The sequence below is a fragment of the Oculina patagonica genome, chromosome 10 (assembly GCF_052425735.1).
Source record: "Oculina patagonica isolate OP01 chromosome 10, crgOcupat, whole genome shotgun sequence".
NCBI lineage: Eukaryota > Metazoa > Cnidaria > Anthozoa > Scleractinia > Oculinidae > Oculina > Oculina patagonica.
Window position 1 is genome coordinate 4870767 of NC_135767.1, and position 16953 is coordinate 4887719.

General features: G+C 40.3%; 2 protein-coding genes across 2 annotated transcripts; one reads left to right on the plus strand and one right to left on the minus strand.

Moving 5' to 3' along the window:
- Positions 1–916: 916 nt before the first annotated feature.
- Positions 917–13221, plus strand: LOC144628293 (uncharacterized). The gene is made up of 8 exons (XM_078486375.1): positions 917–1340; positions 2740–2981; positions 6328–6466; positions 7421–7647; positions 9357–9511; positions 10326–10371; positions 11197–11287; positions 11846–13221. Exons 1-8 carry the CDS (start codon positions 986–988, stop codon positions 12886–12888), a joined length of 2298 nt encoding a protein of 765 aa, XP_078342501.1. The 5' UTR covers positions 917–985; the 3' UTR covers positions 12889–13221.
- A 449-nt stretch (positions 13222–13670) lies between these two features.
- On the minus strand, positions 13671–16516 carry LOC144628849 (uncharacterized). Its single transcript, XM_078486953.1, has 2 exons — positions 15017–16516; positions 13671–14873 (listed from the first exon to the last, which is right to left on the minus strand). Exons 1-2 carry the CDS (start codon positions 16514–16516, stop codon positions 13671–13673), a joined length of 2703 nt encoding a protein of 900 aa, XP_078343079.1.
- Positions 16517–16953: the final 437 nt, after the last annotated feature.

Genomic DNA, 16953 nt, shown 5'->3' on the forward strand with positions numbered 1-16953 from the left:
CGAAAGACAATAGCAAACTTAGGTAGACAAAAGATCAAAGAAGTAATAATAACCACAAAGGAAAAAGGATGGTTAAAATTGGAAAAGATTGAGACGAATTTTGAACGTCGAAAATTCTGTTTAAAATTTTTTCATGATGCGCCATATTCGTGAGGTAGCTCTTTTATTTAATGTCGATGACGTGAGAGATAAATAATAGTGAACTGAACGTTTAAGGTATTGGTGTAAAGAAATATTGGCTGTGATGTTGCGTCGAAAGAAAAGCTTTTCTTCCTGTGTGGTTTGTTGATGCGGTAAACTATTGTTTAGGGGACGTTTCCGAGTGCTAGATTGTCGGATCGCTTTTAAAACACCAGTGAAAAACGCCACATAATGGTGAATAGCATATCTTGTTGATGCTTTGCTCGCAACGTGACTAAGCTTTCAAGATATTGGATTGCTGGTCTATGTAAGAACTCTCAGAAACGAAAACGAACTCATTCCAGCAGAGCGTGAATTTTGCTGAATTAACCTGTTTCTATTATTCGCACATAACGCGTCTTTTGAACTAATAAAATAAGGGTTCTTTTTTTAAAAAAAACCCTGATACGTTTGTTACTGCTGTTATTATTGTGTTTGGAAACTTCAAAGTTCAGTGAATAGTGAGTAATAAAAATAAAATTATTTAGACACTTAAATCACGAGTACTGCGTAAAAGCATTTTGTCTGGGCGAGCTAATTATTCATCGTCCTGACATAATACAAGTTGCTGAGTTGCTTGTTATAAAGGGGGAAAACGGATGGAGTCGCAGTAAAAGACAATATTAAAAAAACCGGTTTGAAGAGAGCATATCTTTCGTGAGCAATATTTGTTTAAGAGTGCTACTTCTGCCCGCCACAAAGTCTGCATGCTAAATAAATTCTGCTACTGCTTGGAAACGCTGAATTTGCTGAGTTGCTGAAAAAAAAAATATTCCCTAAAAAAGTCACCCAAGTCTTGAATGAGATGGTTTATACAGTGAAGTCAGAAACCTTGTTATCAACATTACTGATATTTCAAATTAGCCCTGGCTTTGCTTTAGCAGCGATCTTCCAGATTGAAAGAGCAAGACCACAAGGATATTCAGGATGGCAAAATAGCATAGACTACTTCGGGATTACGTCCTCGCCATGCCAAGAAATTTCAGAGTACGAATGTATTGACTACAATGCCTTGAGTGTCGCTCAAATTTGCAACTGTTCGTGTCCTGTGGAAGAATCTACCTTCACGAATTTTGAAAACCTGTGGTCATGTATCAAAAATACCGAAGTGCGGACAAGCCTACAATCTATAGAATACGTCAGTGAACCTGGCGAGAAAGGTACCATTTTTAACTAAATGTTAACTGTATCGCATGGATTAGTAAGCAAGTTTTAATTTGTTGTGTAATTGTTATTTCTTAGGATTTAATTATATTTTTTCATGCTTACAATATAATGACCCAGTGTTTTCTTTGTTGTCAAGCTTCATGTTAAGATAAATGTAGGAGAACTGAATAGAAACAGATTGGAAGCAATATCGGTAAAAAATCTTATCATTCAATTTTTTTTTCTTTGATTTAAAACAAAAAGAAATTAAGCACTGTACAAAGATAGTTTTTCCCGCGGCAGCTCCCACAAGAAAGTTCCGTGACAACTTAATTATTTTCGCGATTTTACATGGCGGGGTGATATATTTGACGACATTAAATCTTCGTAATTATGCAAAGTTTTCGAAACCAAGCAAGCCACTTAATTTTCGGATTCTCATTGTACACAACGAAGATTCCAAGCGGGTAAACGAAGTGACATAAACAAATACATCCCCCTACAAGTTTTGTTTTGTTTTGTTTGAGCCACGCGCGCGTGTAAGATTATAATTTAAAGGTTTTTCTGAGTTGGACAGACTGTACTTAAAAGATGTATTGTACAAGAATTCTTGCTGAGAATAATGTCGCGTCTGAAGAAAATAGATTCGGTGTTAGAGTTTAACATGGTTTACGCGATTTCACTCGAACTGCATTATTGGCACTTGCAGTACGAAGTCAGTGATCAACAACATAGCCTTTGAACGACAAATGAAAGGACAAATACATTCTCCAAGGTGGGAGGTGGTTTTTCTTGCAGTTAACACTTTTCTTCCAGTTAACACTGTCAAACTTAAAAAGTCGAGCCGACTGTTTTAGGTTTGAGGCGCTAACTATCTTATCGGTCCGTAGACAAAGTACTTTTTAACGACTTTTTTACAGTTTTGTTCACTAGTACAGTACGTTTAAAGATGATTTCCAGTCCGTACTGCGCAGACTCAGGGTTTGGTTTCATTTTTGTTTTGAATTCGTTGAAACGTTACACTTCGGTGATAGCGTACATGAAGTTGTTTAGTTCGCCATTACGGATCGTTTCGTTCAAGAATTCACGATGAGCTAAAACGTCCGTTTGAAATACCATCGAGCTTCTTTTACTCGTTATTATTGTTTTGCAAGGATATCTGGCGTTAATAATGAAGAAAAAGGTAAGTTTTGTCCCGGAATTTTTATTTTTGCTAGTAAACATTTTTGCTGTTTGTGAGACTCACAAACATTGCAGGCGGAGATTGCGCAGTACGGACTGGAAATCATCTTTAAGCAAGGCTAGTTTACTATTCATGAACACCTTTATTGCATTTTCAAGATACACTTAATCACGATGGGACTGCCCCTTTAATTTTAATCTGAAATCCACTTTGTGTTTGTTTATTTCTAGGCTGTCAACCAGACATGGGAACCCTGTTTGTCAACGAATATTTAAATAGCAGTTTACGCGTATTAAACGTTGGTGACGAGAAAGCGATTTCTTTACGTAACGACTGGAGCAGTTGCGAACTTGATCGTAATTATTCTTGGTATTTTGGATGCAGTGCTTCGCGACTTTCGTCCGGCCGGGCTCTTGATACCATGATCAACTTGTTTAGCTTGATAAAAGGAGACCAGTACTACCATCTGAAGGTAAGATATCGTGATAACTCGATTTGCATCCCAGGTGCTTATTTTATTTTCGTAGCTTAAGAAGTACGCTTAGGTTGCGGGCTCTTATTTATTAGGGGGGGGGGGGAGCTTATTTCTATTTTTGAGGCTTATTTCTTTTTTTTGACCTAAACATCCGAATATAATGTATAAAAGACAAAGATATCTTTGTTTGAAGGAATTGTGGCCTCATATGGAAATAATAGTCAGAAGAAGAACAGTTCTTTTGTAATGTCGGAATAATATAAGTAAGGCAGATGAACAACGGATGATCTAAATTAAAATACATTAAAATACATTAATAAATTAAATAAATTAATAAATTAAAATACATTAATGGTGCTGTAATAGGCCATTTCCGATATATTAAAATCCTAACTTGGCTCCGAGGCTTGGGGGAATAAAACAAAAGATATCACTTCGAGGTTCAGGAATAAATAAATCATTTCTTTTGTTTTATTCCCCCAAGCCTCGGAGCCAAGTTAGAATATTAATATATCGGAATTGGCCTATTATCACAGAATAGGGGTGTTTACGTAACAGAAACACTTAATGATATAGGCACGCTTGATAAAATAGCGGCTCTTACAATAGTCTGCGAGGAGACTCTCTTTTCGGGCGCAATGTGAGGCTCTCTAAGAGAGCGATGGCGCGAGTTTTGGCGAGCGGGATCGCGCCTTTGGCGCTCAAAGAAAGATTCGCAGAAAGATTCACATTGCCCCCGAACAGAGAGCCTCGCAGGCTACTCTCACCGAATAGAACACGTCAAAGGGGAATGGGGGGGGGGGGGGGGGGGGTTATTGGACTGTATGTATGTCAGGCATCTGCCATTTTGTTGCAGAATCGGTTGCTCCAGTCATAAAACAAAACGAAACAGTTCTTTCTCCAGGAAAAGTGTAAGAATTATTACAACAGATAAGAAACTTACAATCAAGCTTGCGGGAAATGAAAAAAAAAAAAGATAAAGTGCCTTTCAGAAGTGGTAGAAAAGTGTACCATTTAGTAATACGTGAGTTTATTTTGCTCCCTAAGAGAAAATAACTCGTTTCTTAACAGAGCATTTGTCACAGTCGTACAACATATTATAAAAAAACGCTAATTACAATAACAATTGTAAAAATTTTAAGGATCAACTAAAATTTTGTCACAAAGAACTATTTACATTGAATGGCCCTGTCATTCGTTTTTGTCCAATTGCTCTTAGCATTCAATTTAAGTTTTCCAAAAAAAAAAAATGAAGTAGACATAAATAAATTGTGATTTCCTGAGAGTGGACTTCCTTATATAAAGCATTACAGATTTTAAGCTCAGGCATAAAAAAAGTCGCTCCTTTTGGGCGATATTTGCTATATCAGTGTTGAAATAAAAATATTTAATCTACCAAATAAACTGCGAGCCATTTTTTTCAATACAATAATTTTGTTTCGTTCATTTTAACAATGACTCGATCGGATTTGATCGCGCTTAGATTTTATAACAAACCATTTGCTTTAAACAATTTTTGTCCACCGTTACATGCTTACTCGAATTATAATTCGACCACAAAAAAATGTACGGAAAATATCATGTTTTACAGGCCACTATGAGTTCAAATTGCTCATTCCACTGCTCAGACAGAATTGAGTAAAAGTCCAGAGGTTTAAGAATATCTTTGTACAGCAGCACAAACTCTTCATTGCTCAGTTTTTTCGCTGCTTCAGTGAGTCGAGGATCGTCTTTAAGTTTGTTGCGATCAATAACAGGACACGGCGCGCTGCGAATACGGTCGCGAGGCTGTGGGACACTGAGCCTGTTGCTGGATGGGTCACTTGCTCGACGTCCGGGGTCACTGCGTTTGGTTAACTCTGGCTGCATTACTGTAAAGGATCTTGGTTTTCTTTCTTGGTTGTGGATTTCGGTTGTAGTAGCTTCCATGGCGGTAGCTGCCTTTGGCCGGTTTTGCCTGTTTCGCCTTTCGATTTCCTCAAATATCGAGGCAAAGTTCGGGAAATTGTCGATATCAATTACGACATTCATTACTGTTGCTCGATCCTAGTTTTTTCTTTGAAATTTTTTCGACAATTCTTCAATTGCACAGCGAGTAAAAAACACTTAAGTAAATTGGCACACTCTTTTTAAAAGTGAGTAACGCGAGAGAACGTTAGGTATTAAATCGAAATAAATAGTTTGAATAGAACAGTACGTAAACGAAAGATAAATTGCGTTTATAATTACGTTTGAACTACGCACGAAAATCGAACACAAAGGCAAATTACGCAAATGAAAAAGAAAAAAAATGAAAATTGCGCCAATGAAAGATAACTTACGTATAAACAGGAAAACTGCTTACGAAAATCAGTCCTAATAAATTCCATGAAAAGCAGCTGCGATTGAAAGAGTCGGATTTCCAATGCAAGCGTACTTCTGCCATATGACGTAACAGCCAGATAACAAGTATTTTTTTTAGAAATGAATAGTTATAACAAAGTGTGAAGAGCAAATTTCGCGAATAAGAGATCAAATGCGTATAAACTACGAACGTAAATCAGTCCAAATAAATTCCATAAAAAGCAGCGATTGAAAGACTCTGATTTCGAATGCAAGCGTATGACGTCAGAGCCAATGCCGTCATATGACGTCAGAGTCAGATTAATGACGTAAGCTACGCGTGAAAAATTGTCCAAATAAATTCATAAAAAAATACAGCATCGATTGAAGGACACTGATTTCCAATGCAAGCATATTTTCATTTTGCTGTTTATCAAGGTAGCACCCTTTACAAAAGAAATATACCTTAATTTTCAAAGCAGAACCATGCAAACAAATAAATGTATCAAGCGGTAACATTCAAGTTAAGTGGGGTGGAGTTAGGCGGAAAGGAGATGAATGTTAGAAAGGCATCCTTTTCCCGACATTGTTTAAACATCTAGACATAGTTCTAATTACATTTGGTGCATTCTGAAAGACTTGATACAGCTTTGAAACCATTTTCACGATAAACATTTACCCCGAAACACATCTGAGAACAAACAAACAACACAGAAAACTCCTCAACATGAGAGACCATCAAGGTTAACACACGCCAACAGCGCAACCAACAACTACAAAAGCTCTGTAAAGCGGGGGAAAGTTGCCATTTCTCTTTTGGGACATTCTTATGCAGTGACGTAAAAAAAATCTTCATTCCAACCTTTAGAACCCTAGGTTGTGTTTTTTTTTTTTTTTTTTTTTTTTCTTGAAGTTAAAATGCTAAAGCAACTCTTATCATTCCAAATCTCTGGTCGGTCTTTTAGCTAGCGTTCAAAACAGGCTTTGTTTTTGGACTAACAGATTCAATATTTCTTTACAGGTTGGTAGTAATGTACTTAATACACATTTGCTAACGGGACGAATCATCAACCTGGGAATTTACTGCCGCGGCCGAAACGCAAATGCATCGCAAACTCGACGTGGCTGTTTGTTGTTTAAATTGGCAGGAAGCATCAAATGTAAGTAAAAAGGTCACGAGAGTTTTTATTGTTAATATAACAACAACCTAAAACAGTATTTCTGATAAGAAAAGACCTACTTTTGCATTTTAATAAAGCATTAACAGAGTCGAATGTTTCTCATTCATGGGCATTGATCGATCAAACTCCTCAAATGCAAGAGAAAAAATAGGTTATTGTATATTCCATCTGTCAAGCACTAATCTTATACTTATCTTGTAAAGGAGGAAAAATTCTCCGGCATTGCGTTATTTCCAGTTGCAGAAGACAGGTATTTTAGTCTGGAAGCAGCATTGACTCGAACAGATAAAAAAAAATGGAATACGCCATGTTGAGACAACGAAGATCAAACTAGACCCAGATTGTCTCCCTTTCATGTAAGATGCAATGACGTAATCTCTCACCGGAAGCTGGGAGACGATTGTGTCACAAGCTACATAAAACCATTTATTTTTCCCGCGTGAAACAAATCTCAATAGCTATGGACTTTTCTCTTAATTAGTACTGCATTGTTTAGTTTCCCAAATATACGGGACTTTTTTCGAGAAAAATTGCCAATGTCGGACCAGAGGTTCTGGAAAGAGGGTATCTGGGGCGAAGTAAAGAAAGATGGATGAAATGTAGTGTGTATGTGTTTTCAAAAAAGCATTTAAAAAGAAAAAAAAAGATGGCCCTTATCTTGCTTACAAGTGAAGGAAGGGTTTTTTTCAGTGAAGGTGGGCTTTTTTTTGCTTAGATAGGGGAGCTGGGGAAGGGGAGATTTTCGGTCAGGTTATGTTCCGGTTGGACGCCTGGTCGAGAGAAAAATTCGTAGAATAATTTAAGCTAAAGATTTAGCTACGTAAAAAACAAAAGTTTTAAAGTCAAACTGAAAGACGTCATACTAAAAAACAACAATCTTGCTTGAGTAGAGAAGTGAAACTGCTCAACCTTGTTACGTGTACATTGTTTCAGGTTCCATAACAAAGATGGGATTGCCGGGGCCTACTCTCAGAAAACCAGATGTATTTTCTAAAGCAAAGGAAACAGCTTCATCGACACCAACAACATCCCCACCTTGGAATACGAAAATTAGCGTGAAACCCATTCAACCAAAAACCTCAGTCACTGTCGATCCATCAGCGACCTTCGGTAGTCCCACACCCATCGCCACAGTTACACAGCGGAACGTCTTATCCCATGTAAGAAAGTAAACAGTGACATCATGAAAAGTCTACACAGCATGAAAATTGGGATTTATGTGAAATTAAGTTATGTTTTTATGCTGTGTATAAGTCAAGCTGCCGCATTTATGCCATAATTCTCTTACATATCAGATTATAATTATATATTAAATTACAATCAGTAAAAGTTGATGTTACGCGGAAAAAAGTAACAAAATTTGTGCCGCATGAATAAAACAGAGAACATGATTTTAAAGGAAGTAGACTAAACATAATTCATGTTAGATCTAGAAGCAATGATTTGGTTTCAATAAGGTTTTTAGAGCTAACGGCTTTCTTGAAAACCCGGGGGGGGAGACTTGCATATGAAAATGACAGGGATGCTCGTCGTCTCGCTTAGGGATGTAAATTTCGGATTTTTGGTCTCGCTTAAGGTGGATTTCCACTGTCGCGTTTTTGTTTACGCACGTTAACGCGCGTAAAAATTATAAACGTACGTAAAATGAAATTTTACGCGCGCGATTTACCCAATCATACTTTTGGATTTCGTCACATGACACCACTTACCATGTGGAAAACCATTTTGTTTTAAATCGCCCATCGATTTACTTGGAAAAACATTCAGATGTAGAAACACTTCTCATCGAGAAAGTCTTAACATTTCAAGAAAGTAATCTATAGAACTGACTACAGAACCAAATTACACGAACGCAGTAGTGAATGAAAACGCCTGGCGTCAGGTCACGTAGGCTTTGAACCGGGAATCCGGGAAGGTCGCCTCAAATCTTCTTTTACTTGATGGTGTCTTTCGGAAGTATTTATAAAATGCCTCTTGGTCATATTCACGCATTTCTTTTTCTAGCGTGTGGTACAAAGTGTTTTCATGGCAGCCATGTTGGAAGAGTCAAACAACAAGATATTTGCATAAAAATGTTAATGATTTTTTCCCAAAGGAAAAACAATTTATTGTTTCACTCCTCCAATATGGCCGACAATCACGCACTCTATTCACCAACTTGATAATTCAGTATGGCGGGCATTTACGCACGTTCAACGCGCGTAAAAAGGAAACGCTTTTTATTACTTTTTACGCGACAGTGGAAATTTGCCTACGTATCTTTTTTTACGCACGTTTTACGTACGTAAATATTTACGCGTCAGTGGAAATCCACCTTTAGGTGTTCCAGGCAAAACGCCAATACTTTTAGCCATAATGGTCTCGTTAAGGGTTACACACGAAGAAATTTACAAATATAAATTCTATTCTTAGTTTTTTTGGTATCTTTTAGGGGTTCTTTTCAAAATTTCCGAAAAAAAAAGAGCATCCCCGTCCGTTTCATATAGGTGTCCCCCCGGGCTTGAAAACCATAACTTGTGACTGATTTTTTCCAATTTAAAATAGCGTGGCATGCGCAAGTTGTAACTCTCATTCAAGAAAGAATAATGGGCGCGGCGGAAACTGGCCACTCCACGTTTCAGATCTTAATTTTGCGTCTCATGCGCTTTGGGGCTATTATGCATCAAAATAATACAACTTTAAATTTAAAGTGAACATCACAATTAAACCTGTTCACTGAAGAGAAAAAAAACTGAATTGACCGAAGGGGCTACTAAAAAGCTGCTAACACCCTTTTGATTTGTGCAATGTGTATCGTGCACGCGCGAAACAAAGCGTCGACTACTCGTGCGTGACAATAAGCATCAAATTATTCTTGTCTTATTTCCAGGCCCCTAGTTCCCGCCCCAGGACGGATGACAGTGAGCGAAGTACTGATGACGCCACTCCTGTTTCTCTGTGGCTCGTGGCGGCCGTGACAGTTTCTACGCTGATCATTGTGCTCATTATAGTTGTTTTCGTCATTTCCCGACGCAGTAGTCAAAGGTGAATATGCTAGGATTTCATAGTCGGAGATTACACTGCGGTCTCTTACTTTCACATGTGTCTAATTGGCTCTATCGTTTATGTATCGGCTATTTGCTGATATTTGGAAGACGCGGTGGCCTAATGGTTAGCGCGCTGGACTCCGGATTGAGCAGTCCGGGTTCGTGGCCTGGCCGGGGTCATCGTGTTGCGTTCTTGGGCAAGGCACTTTACTCCCATAGTGTCCCTCTCCACCCAGGTGTATAAATGGGCCCGGTTAATTCAATGCTGGTGGGTAACCCTGCGATCGACTAGCATCCCATCCAGCGGGGAGTAGAAATACTCCTAGGCGCTTAATGCTATCGAAACCAGGATAAGCTCCAGTTGTATCAGCCACTTGGCTCAACGCAGACTTTACCACTTACGTACCATTCGCTGATATAGGCCACGATCGCGCGCACTTTGTTCTTTGATGAAAAAATTATACTTTCTTTTTGGCTTAAAAAATAACGAAAATTATGGATTTAAATTGCTATCTTTATAGTGTGTTCTAAATTTATTTTAATGACCGTCCTCTCTTTGTATAAGCAATAGTGAACTACACGGTCACTATTTTTCTTTCGTCCAATTAAAATAGCCAGTTCTCCGATCCCTTAGTCTTTAAGTTCGTCTTACGCAGGTTCATTGTTGCCCTGGTGCGCTAAACATTGGCTTAACCAACAAAACTTACCTTAGAAATTGAAAACTAACAGTAAATTAGGTATTTTGCTGTTGGCTATTAAGTATGTCAAATGGTTTAATAAACAAGGGATTTTTAAAAATGTATTGTTTTCAGAAAGAACGTTCAAGCAGTTATGGTTACCAGAAGCCAAGAAAGACAGGTAATGCAATTACTGTCATTAAAGGGGCTAGGTCAAGGTATTTTAGGTAATTCTATTTATTTTCGTTAATTTAAAGCTCTTAACTTTAAATCGGCAGAACAAAAATCTTTTTTTTTTTTGGCAAAATCACGGCCACAACAAACAAGGATGATTTTCGTGCATTGTAAATGACACTTGATAAAAATTGAGATAAACTTGAAAAAAGCCGGACCGACGTTTTTAAGTTTACCCGAACGCAATCCGTTTTAATTTCCTCTAATTTTGCCTATCCACGCCTCTTTTTGGCCTTTCTTTTTTTAAGTACTTCTACAGTTTTAAGCCGTTATTGTGATATTTTTTGTTAATTCTTTGACCTGGTCAGTTCCGAAATTGCCTTAAATGGCGTGACATTTGACCCCTATATTCAAGACGTTATTGTATGCAAAATAATACAGTTTTTGTGAACAGCATGGCGGATGATAGCACCAAATTTTCTTTTGCTCGAGAATCCAACAGGAAAATATTTTTTACAATTCTTATAACAATTTCCCGAAAAAGTTGCAGTTCAAAACACGCACGCATTACAGACCTATGTCCAGTTCTGATCTTGTTTAAATTTGTTTTGCTCTATGTATACCTTTTACACCTTAGGATATTTAACACTAACTACGTACTCTTGCTACGTAGGAATCCGAAGGAAACGTAGCCCATAGTATTTCTATAAAAATAATAACGTTGAAATTTTGTCCCTGCCCTATCTTTGCGAGGTATAATAATAAGCGTGGATAATAAAATGTATTACATATATCTTTTTTAACCCTAGCTATTCATCCATCTGTCTTTCAGGGTCCATCTGTACTGATGAATCCACAGATAAACTCAGGATTCCAGTCAGATGAAGAGAATGGTTACTTTGCTCTCAATTTCAGAGAACCAGGTAAATATTCATGATATATCATATTTTTCTAATTCTACGCTAAGCCACTCAATCTTTACTGGATATTGGCTCTTAGGGCGCTTTTAAATTAAGTGTCGAAAGTACTGATCGGAAATTAAACTGGTTTTGCTTTACTGTGTTTTGTGATTGGCTTAAAAACATTGCGTCACTTCCTCAACCTATCAGAAGTAGACGCTTCGCGTCAGCTTCATGCCGTTCACTTCGAATTTTGATTGGTTCCGTGAATTGTCTTAGTCCTTTTTTGATTGGCCAGAGTGGTCATTAGTAGCTGAAGTATGCCCCTTACAGCCTTGTGGAAAAAGGAGGAAAGAGAGAAGAGCTGGGGATTAAGAACTGATCTAGAGCAAACAATCTTGAAGTGAAAGATTCTTAGTCACTACAACTTTATTAACGTTTGTTCTCCTACTTCCAGCTTCTTCCTTTAAACCTCCCACAGAGATAAATTGTTTGACTAAAAATAACACGCATATCTCAAGCTACGATGGCCAAAGAAAAAGAGTATTTACAATTAATTGCTTGATTTTTTCGTCTTTATAGCTGTTTATGCATCAATGTATCAATTACCAACGGTCGACAGGAGAACATCATTCAACGAGATGAGCAATCCCTTGGGACAAGATGACGCTATCAATGAAATCCCTCAGGGACATAGCACGTTTGGCGTCAAAAAAACTTCCGCGCTACCCCCTGTCCCAAAGAAAATGGCACAGCTTCCTGATAACGCAACGAGGTTCCAAAATTATGACACTATTAGTATTGAACAACTTGTGTACAATATCGTTGAGGAGATATTATCTGGGGGCTATGAACGACCTGTCAATGTCAATAACGCTCCAAAGGAAACTGAGCCAGAGTACAATGTTTTAGAGGAACCTTATCGTGAGACATCAGAGGAGCCTCATCAACATGATCTCCCCGCTGATGACCTCACACCTGACGGGCCAGAGTACAATGTTTTAGAGGAACCTTATCGTGAGACATCAGAGGAGCCTCATCAACATGATCTCCCCGCTGATGACCTCACACCTGACGGGCCAGAGTACAATGTTTTAGAGGAACCTTATCGTCAGACATCAGAGGAGCCTCATCAACATGATCTCCCCGCTGATGACCTCACACCTGACGGGCCAGAGTACAATGTTTTAGAGGAACCTTATCGTGAGACATCAGAGGAGCCTCATCAACATGATCTCCCCGCTGTTGACCTCACACCTGACGGGCCAGAGTACAATGTTTTAGAGGAACCTTATCGTGAGACATCAGAGAAGCCCGATCAACATGATGACGACCCCGCTGATGACGTCACACCTGACGGGCCAGAGTATAATGTTTTAGAGGAACCTTATCGGGAGACATCAGAGGAGCCCCATCAATATGATGACGTCCCCGCTGATGACGTCACACCTGACGGGCCAGAGTACAATGTTTTAGAGGAACCTTATCGTGAGACATCAGAGGAGCCCCATCAATATTATGACGTCCCCGCTGATGACGTCACTTCTGATGGACCAAGTTACAGCACACTGGAAGAGCTTTTAGATAGTTTCATATCACCGATTGTTAAAGACTTCGATGGATAAAGAAACTTTTTTATGGAGCGTTTGAAGGATCTGTTGCGATATGGTCCTAAGTATAAATATTGCTTACATGCAGTGGAACCCCGTTTATACTGACACTAAGGGGACATGCCAAAGTGTGGGGGGGTCGTATTAACGGGGTGTCCGTATTAAGCGGGCTCTCAGACAAAGAGTCACAGACACATGCTTTATGGACACGAATACTGGGCCAGACATTTTTACGGCAACAAAACGTTATTTAATTGTACTGTAAATGTTACTAGTTTAAACCATGGAAACCTTATGGTCTTTAATCATAATCTCTGAATAAAACTAATTTTATAGTACTGCTCTTGAAATCTATAAACCTGGCGTTTAATCGAGGAAATAAGGTAACTGGGCTTTTTTGCACTGATTGGGCTTACATGAATCTTATACATTGTCTAAATTTCAGCGCAATCTTTTTAATAATGCCTTCCCTATATTTTGACCATACAAAGATCTGCTTGCCCAATGTCACCAAGAGAACACGAGGACTATCATAAGAAGGAGACGTTGGAGCTGGGTAGGACATGTGCTTAGGATGGAAGGGAAAGCTATTCCAAAAACAGCAGTTCATTGGACTTACTTACTTACTTACTGCCCATCATGCCTGTGTGGCACATAGGGCAGCAACGAAGTTTCTCCAACCCTGCCTATCTTTAGCCAGTTTTTCAATGGTGCTCCAGCTGTAATTGAGCTCCCTTAACTCCGTTTCTACCGTTCTGCGCCATGTTGTTTTTGGGCGCCCTCTTTTGCGTTTGCCTTCAGGTGTCCAGCGCATTGCAGTCTTGGCTATGTTGTTGTTGTCCTTTCGAAGCACATGTCCAATCCATCTCCATCTTCTCCTGGTGACAATCGTGCGAATATCCTCCTGCTTGGTTTGCTTCAGGAGCTGGTCGTTGGAGATTTTCTGTGGCCAGAAAATTCTCCAGGATCTTCCGGAGGCTAGTTGTGTGGAAGGACGCTAGTTTCGACAGGTCATGTTCAGTCATTCGCCAGCATTCGCAGCCGTAAAGAAGGGTTGACAACACACAGCTCTGGTAGATCCTAAGCTTTGTCTTTGTGCTATAACTTGCCGATCTCCACACTGGTCGTAAGCTCATAAAGGCGCCCCTTGCTTTGTTTAGCCTGTTTTGTATGTCCACACCAGTACCGCCGTCCTGGCAAAGCATACTTCCAAGGTATGTGAACTTGTCGGTGTAAGAAATATCCTGTCCTGCTACCCTGATCTTTGATGGGGAGGAGACATTCACACACATAGCTTCGGTCTTCTTCAAGCTTATCTTCAGGCCAACCTGGGCACTGAACATGCTGAGCCGGTCGGTCTTTTCTTGAATGTGCTGACGAGTGTGTGACAACAAGGCTATATCGTCCGCAAAGTCAAGGTCCTCGAGTGTAAAGAAAGGGGTCCATCGTATGCCTCTACGCTGATCTTCCATAGTGCGACGAAGGACCCAGTCGATAGCAATGTTGAATAGCACGGATGACATGACACAACCCTGGCGTACACCGGTTTTGATTTCGAAGCTCAAATCCCCCTGACCAACACAGCATGTGAAGCTCGAGTAGAAGCATTTGATGATATTAACAATGCGTTGAGGAATGCCATACGCTCTCAATATTCGCCAAAGACTGTCCCTGTGAATGCTGTCAAACGCTTTCTCATAATCGATGAAATTCACATACAGCTGCCTGTTCCATTCAGAACATTGCTCAAGTATATTCCTTAGGGTAAAAATTTGATCCGCACATCTGCGCCCCTTGCGAAATCCAGCTTGTTCATTTCGCAGGACATCATCAACAGCTTTGGTAATACGCTGGATAATGACTTTGCAGAAGATTTTACTTGGCACAGACAAAAGGGTAACTCCACGCCAGTTGTTGCAGTCACTTAGAGACCCTTTCTTTGGTATCTTAATTATTACTCCTGTACTCCAATCCAATGGTGTTTCTTCCTGTTCCCAGATCTTTGTAAATAAGGGGGTTAGGATGGTTGCAGCAAGCTCAGGGTCTGCTTTGAACAGTTCAGCATTTAAGTTGTCATTGCCGGGAGCAATGGAACATCAGTGTTAACATCAAGGTCGATTGTCGCTTCCTGGATATTTGGTACCACAGTTGGTGGTGGTCTGTTCAAAACCTCTTTAAAGTGCTCCATCCAGCGCAGTTCTTGCTCTCGCTCTGATGTCAACAAGGTGCCGTTCTTGTCCTTTACAAGTATGTTGGTTGTATGACATTTGCCTCTGATGATCTTGGTAATCTTATACACTGTTCCTTGTTCGTTGCGTGCGGCTGCTTCCTCTGCCTGGGATGCAAGGTTTTCCATGTACCTCCGTTTATCTGCTCTTGCTCGACCCTTACCTTCCTTATTCGCTGCCCGGTACATCTCTTGATGCCTTTCTTTACGCCGTTGGGATTTTGAATCCATGACTTTCCTTTTCAATCTCCGTCTGTTTTCTATTGCTTTCCAGGTGTCAGGTGACATCCATTCCTTCGGCTTTCGCTGTCTGTAGCCCAAACATGCCTTGCTGCTTTCGCTGTAAGCAGTCACAATGTTCTTCCAGTTCCTGTTCACCCCATCATCAATATTATCTTCCTTTTCGTCCATTCCCACAAGAGCCTCAAACCTGTTTCGCACCTCTAAGTTAAAGGATTTTCTTACATTCGGTTGTTTCAATCGTCCCACATCGAAACGGCTGCGCCCTTTGGCTGGGCGCCCTGCACTCTTTAACTTCAGTTTGAGGCAGGCTGTCACAAGATGGTGGTCGCTACCAACGTCAGCCCCTCTCCTCACCTTGACATCCCGAAGGGATCTCCGCCATTTTCCATTGATCAACAGATGATCAATTTGATTTCTATCCCTGCCATTTGGGGAGCACCACGTGATTTCATGGATTTCCCGGTGCGGGAAAAGGGTGCCTCCTATCACCAGGTCATTTGTTGTGCAAAACTCGACAAGCCTTTCTCCATTTTCATTGATGGTGCCACATCCATGCCTTCCCATCACCCTATCACTGCCTGAGTTATCAGCACCAACTTTGGTATTCAGGTCTCCCATGATGATGATAAGATCTTGCATTGGTACTTGCTCAATTTCTGCCTGGAGCCTGAGATAGAAATTGTCCTTCAGATCGTCTTCACTATCATTGGTCGGAGCGTAACATTGAATCAGGGTTATGTTGTTGTGTCTCCCTTTCAGTCTGGCCTTTATGATGCGACTATCAATAGGCTTCCATTCCATGAGCGATCTTTCTGCTCCTTTCCTCAGGATAATTGCCACACCCTCACGATGTTGTCTATCGTCTCGCCAAGAGTACAGGACCGTTTCACCCGACACTGTCTTCATTCTCCCTGTCCCCGTCCATCTACTTTCACTAACACCCAACACATGTAATCTACAACTTCTCATTTCTGCTGTGACCTGAGCAAGTTTTCCGGTTTCGTACATAGTACGTACGTTCCAAAAACCAAGCCTGGTCTTGGTTTTTGCACTCAGCACTTCCAACTTCATGCCAGTAGTTTCCTTCTGGCTTTCACCACTGGCAGTCATACCGTTTGGAGACCTTGGAAGGTCTGTGTGCAGGTTGGTGGTTATCTTCGTTGCTGTTTCCATGACAAGGAGTTTTTACGAGATGAGGTTGTTAACCTCAAGCTTAACCCCCATACCTGGAGGGCCGTGGGACTGACTTTAGTCTGGACCCTACTCCTTGACCTTTCCGGCTTGGGAGGCCCTACCAGGGGTGTAAACACCCCCGCCGGCATAGCTCTTGGAGTCATTGGGACGCACAAGCCACTCAGCCACGTCAAGGCAACAGTCCCAGTGAGTAGAGTTCATTGGACACCAGAAGGGAAAAGACAGAGAGGACGACCAAGAACAACTTGGAGGCGGACGATAGAAAGCGAACTTAAAACCCTTAACTACACCTGGGGAGACATCAAAAAGAAAGCTCGTGACAGGCATGTGTGGAGAAGCTTTGTCGCTGCCCTTAGCGCCAATGGCGTATAGGGCAGTAAGTAGTATGTACCTCTACTCCACTTCTAGGTAATGCC

What these genes read in the sequence shown, in the direction of transcription:
- LOC144628293 (XM_078486375.1), top strand. Translation starts at nt 986, where the DNA reads ATGGTTTATACAGTGAAGTCAGAAACCTTGTTATCAACATTACTGATA. An exon ending in ATTGGCAGGAAGCATCAAAT is followed by an intron (nt 6,467 to 7,420) that starts GTAAGTAAAAAG and finishes ACATTGTTTCAG; the next exon opens with GTTCCATAACAAAGATGGGA. An exon ending in AGCGGAACGTCTTATCCCAT is followed by an intron (nt 7,648 to 9,356) that starts GTAAGAAAGTAA and finishes TCTTATTTCCAG; the next exon opens with GCCCCTAGTTCCCGCCCCAG.
- LOC144628849 (XM_078486953.1), bottom strand. Translation starts at nt 16,516, where the DNA reads ATGGAAACAGCAACGAAGATAACCACCAACCTGCACACAGACCTTCCA. An exon ending in ACAGACCACCACCAACTGTG is followed by an intron (nt 14,874 to 15,016) that starts GTACCAAATATC and finishes TTATTTACAAAG; the next exon opens with ATCTGGGAACAGGAAGAAAC.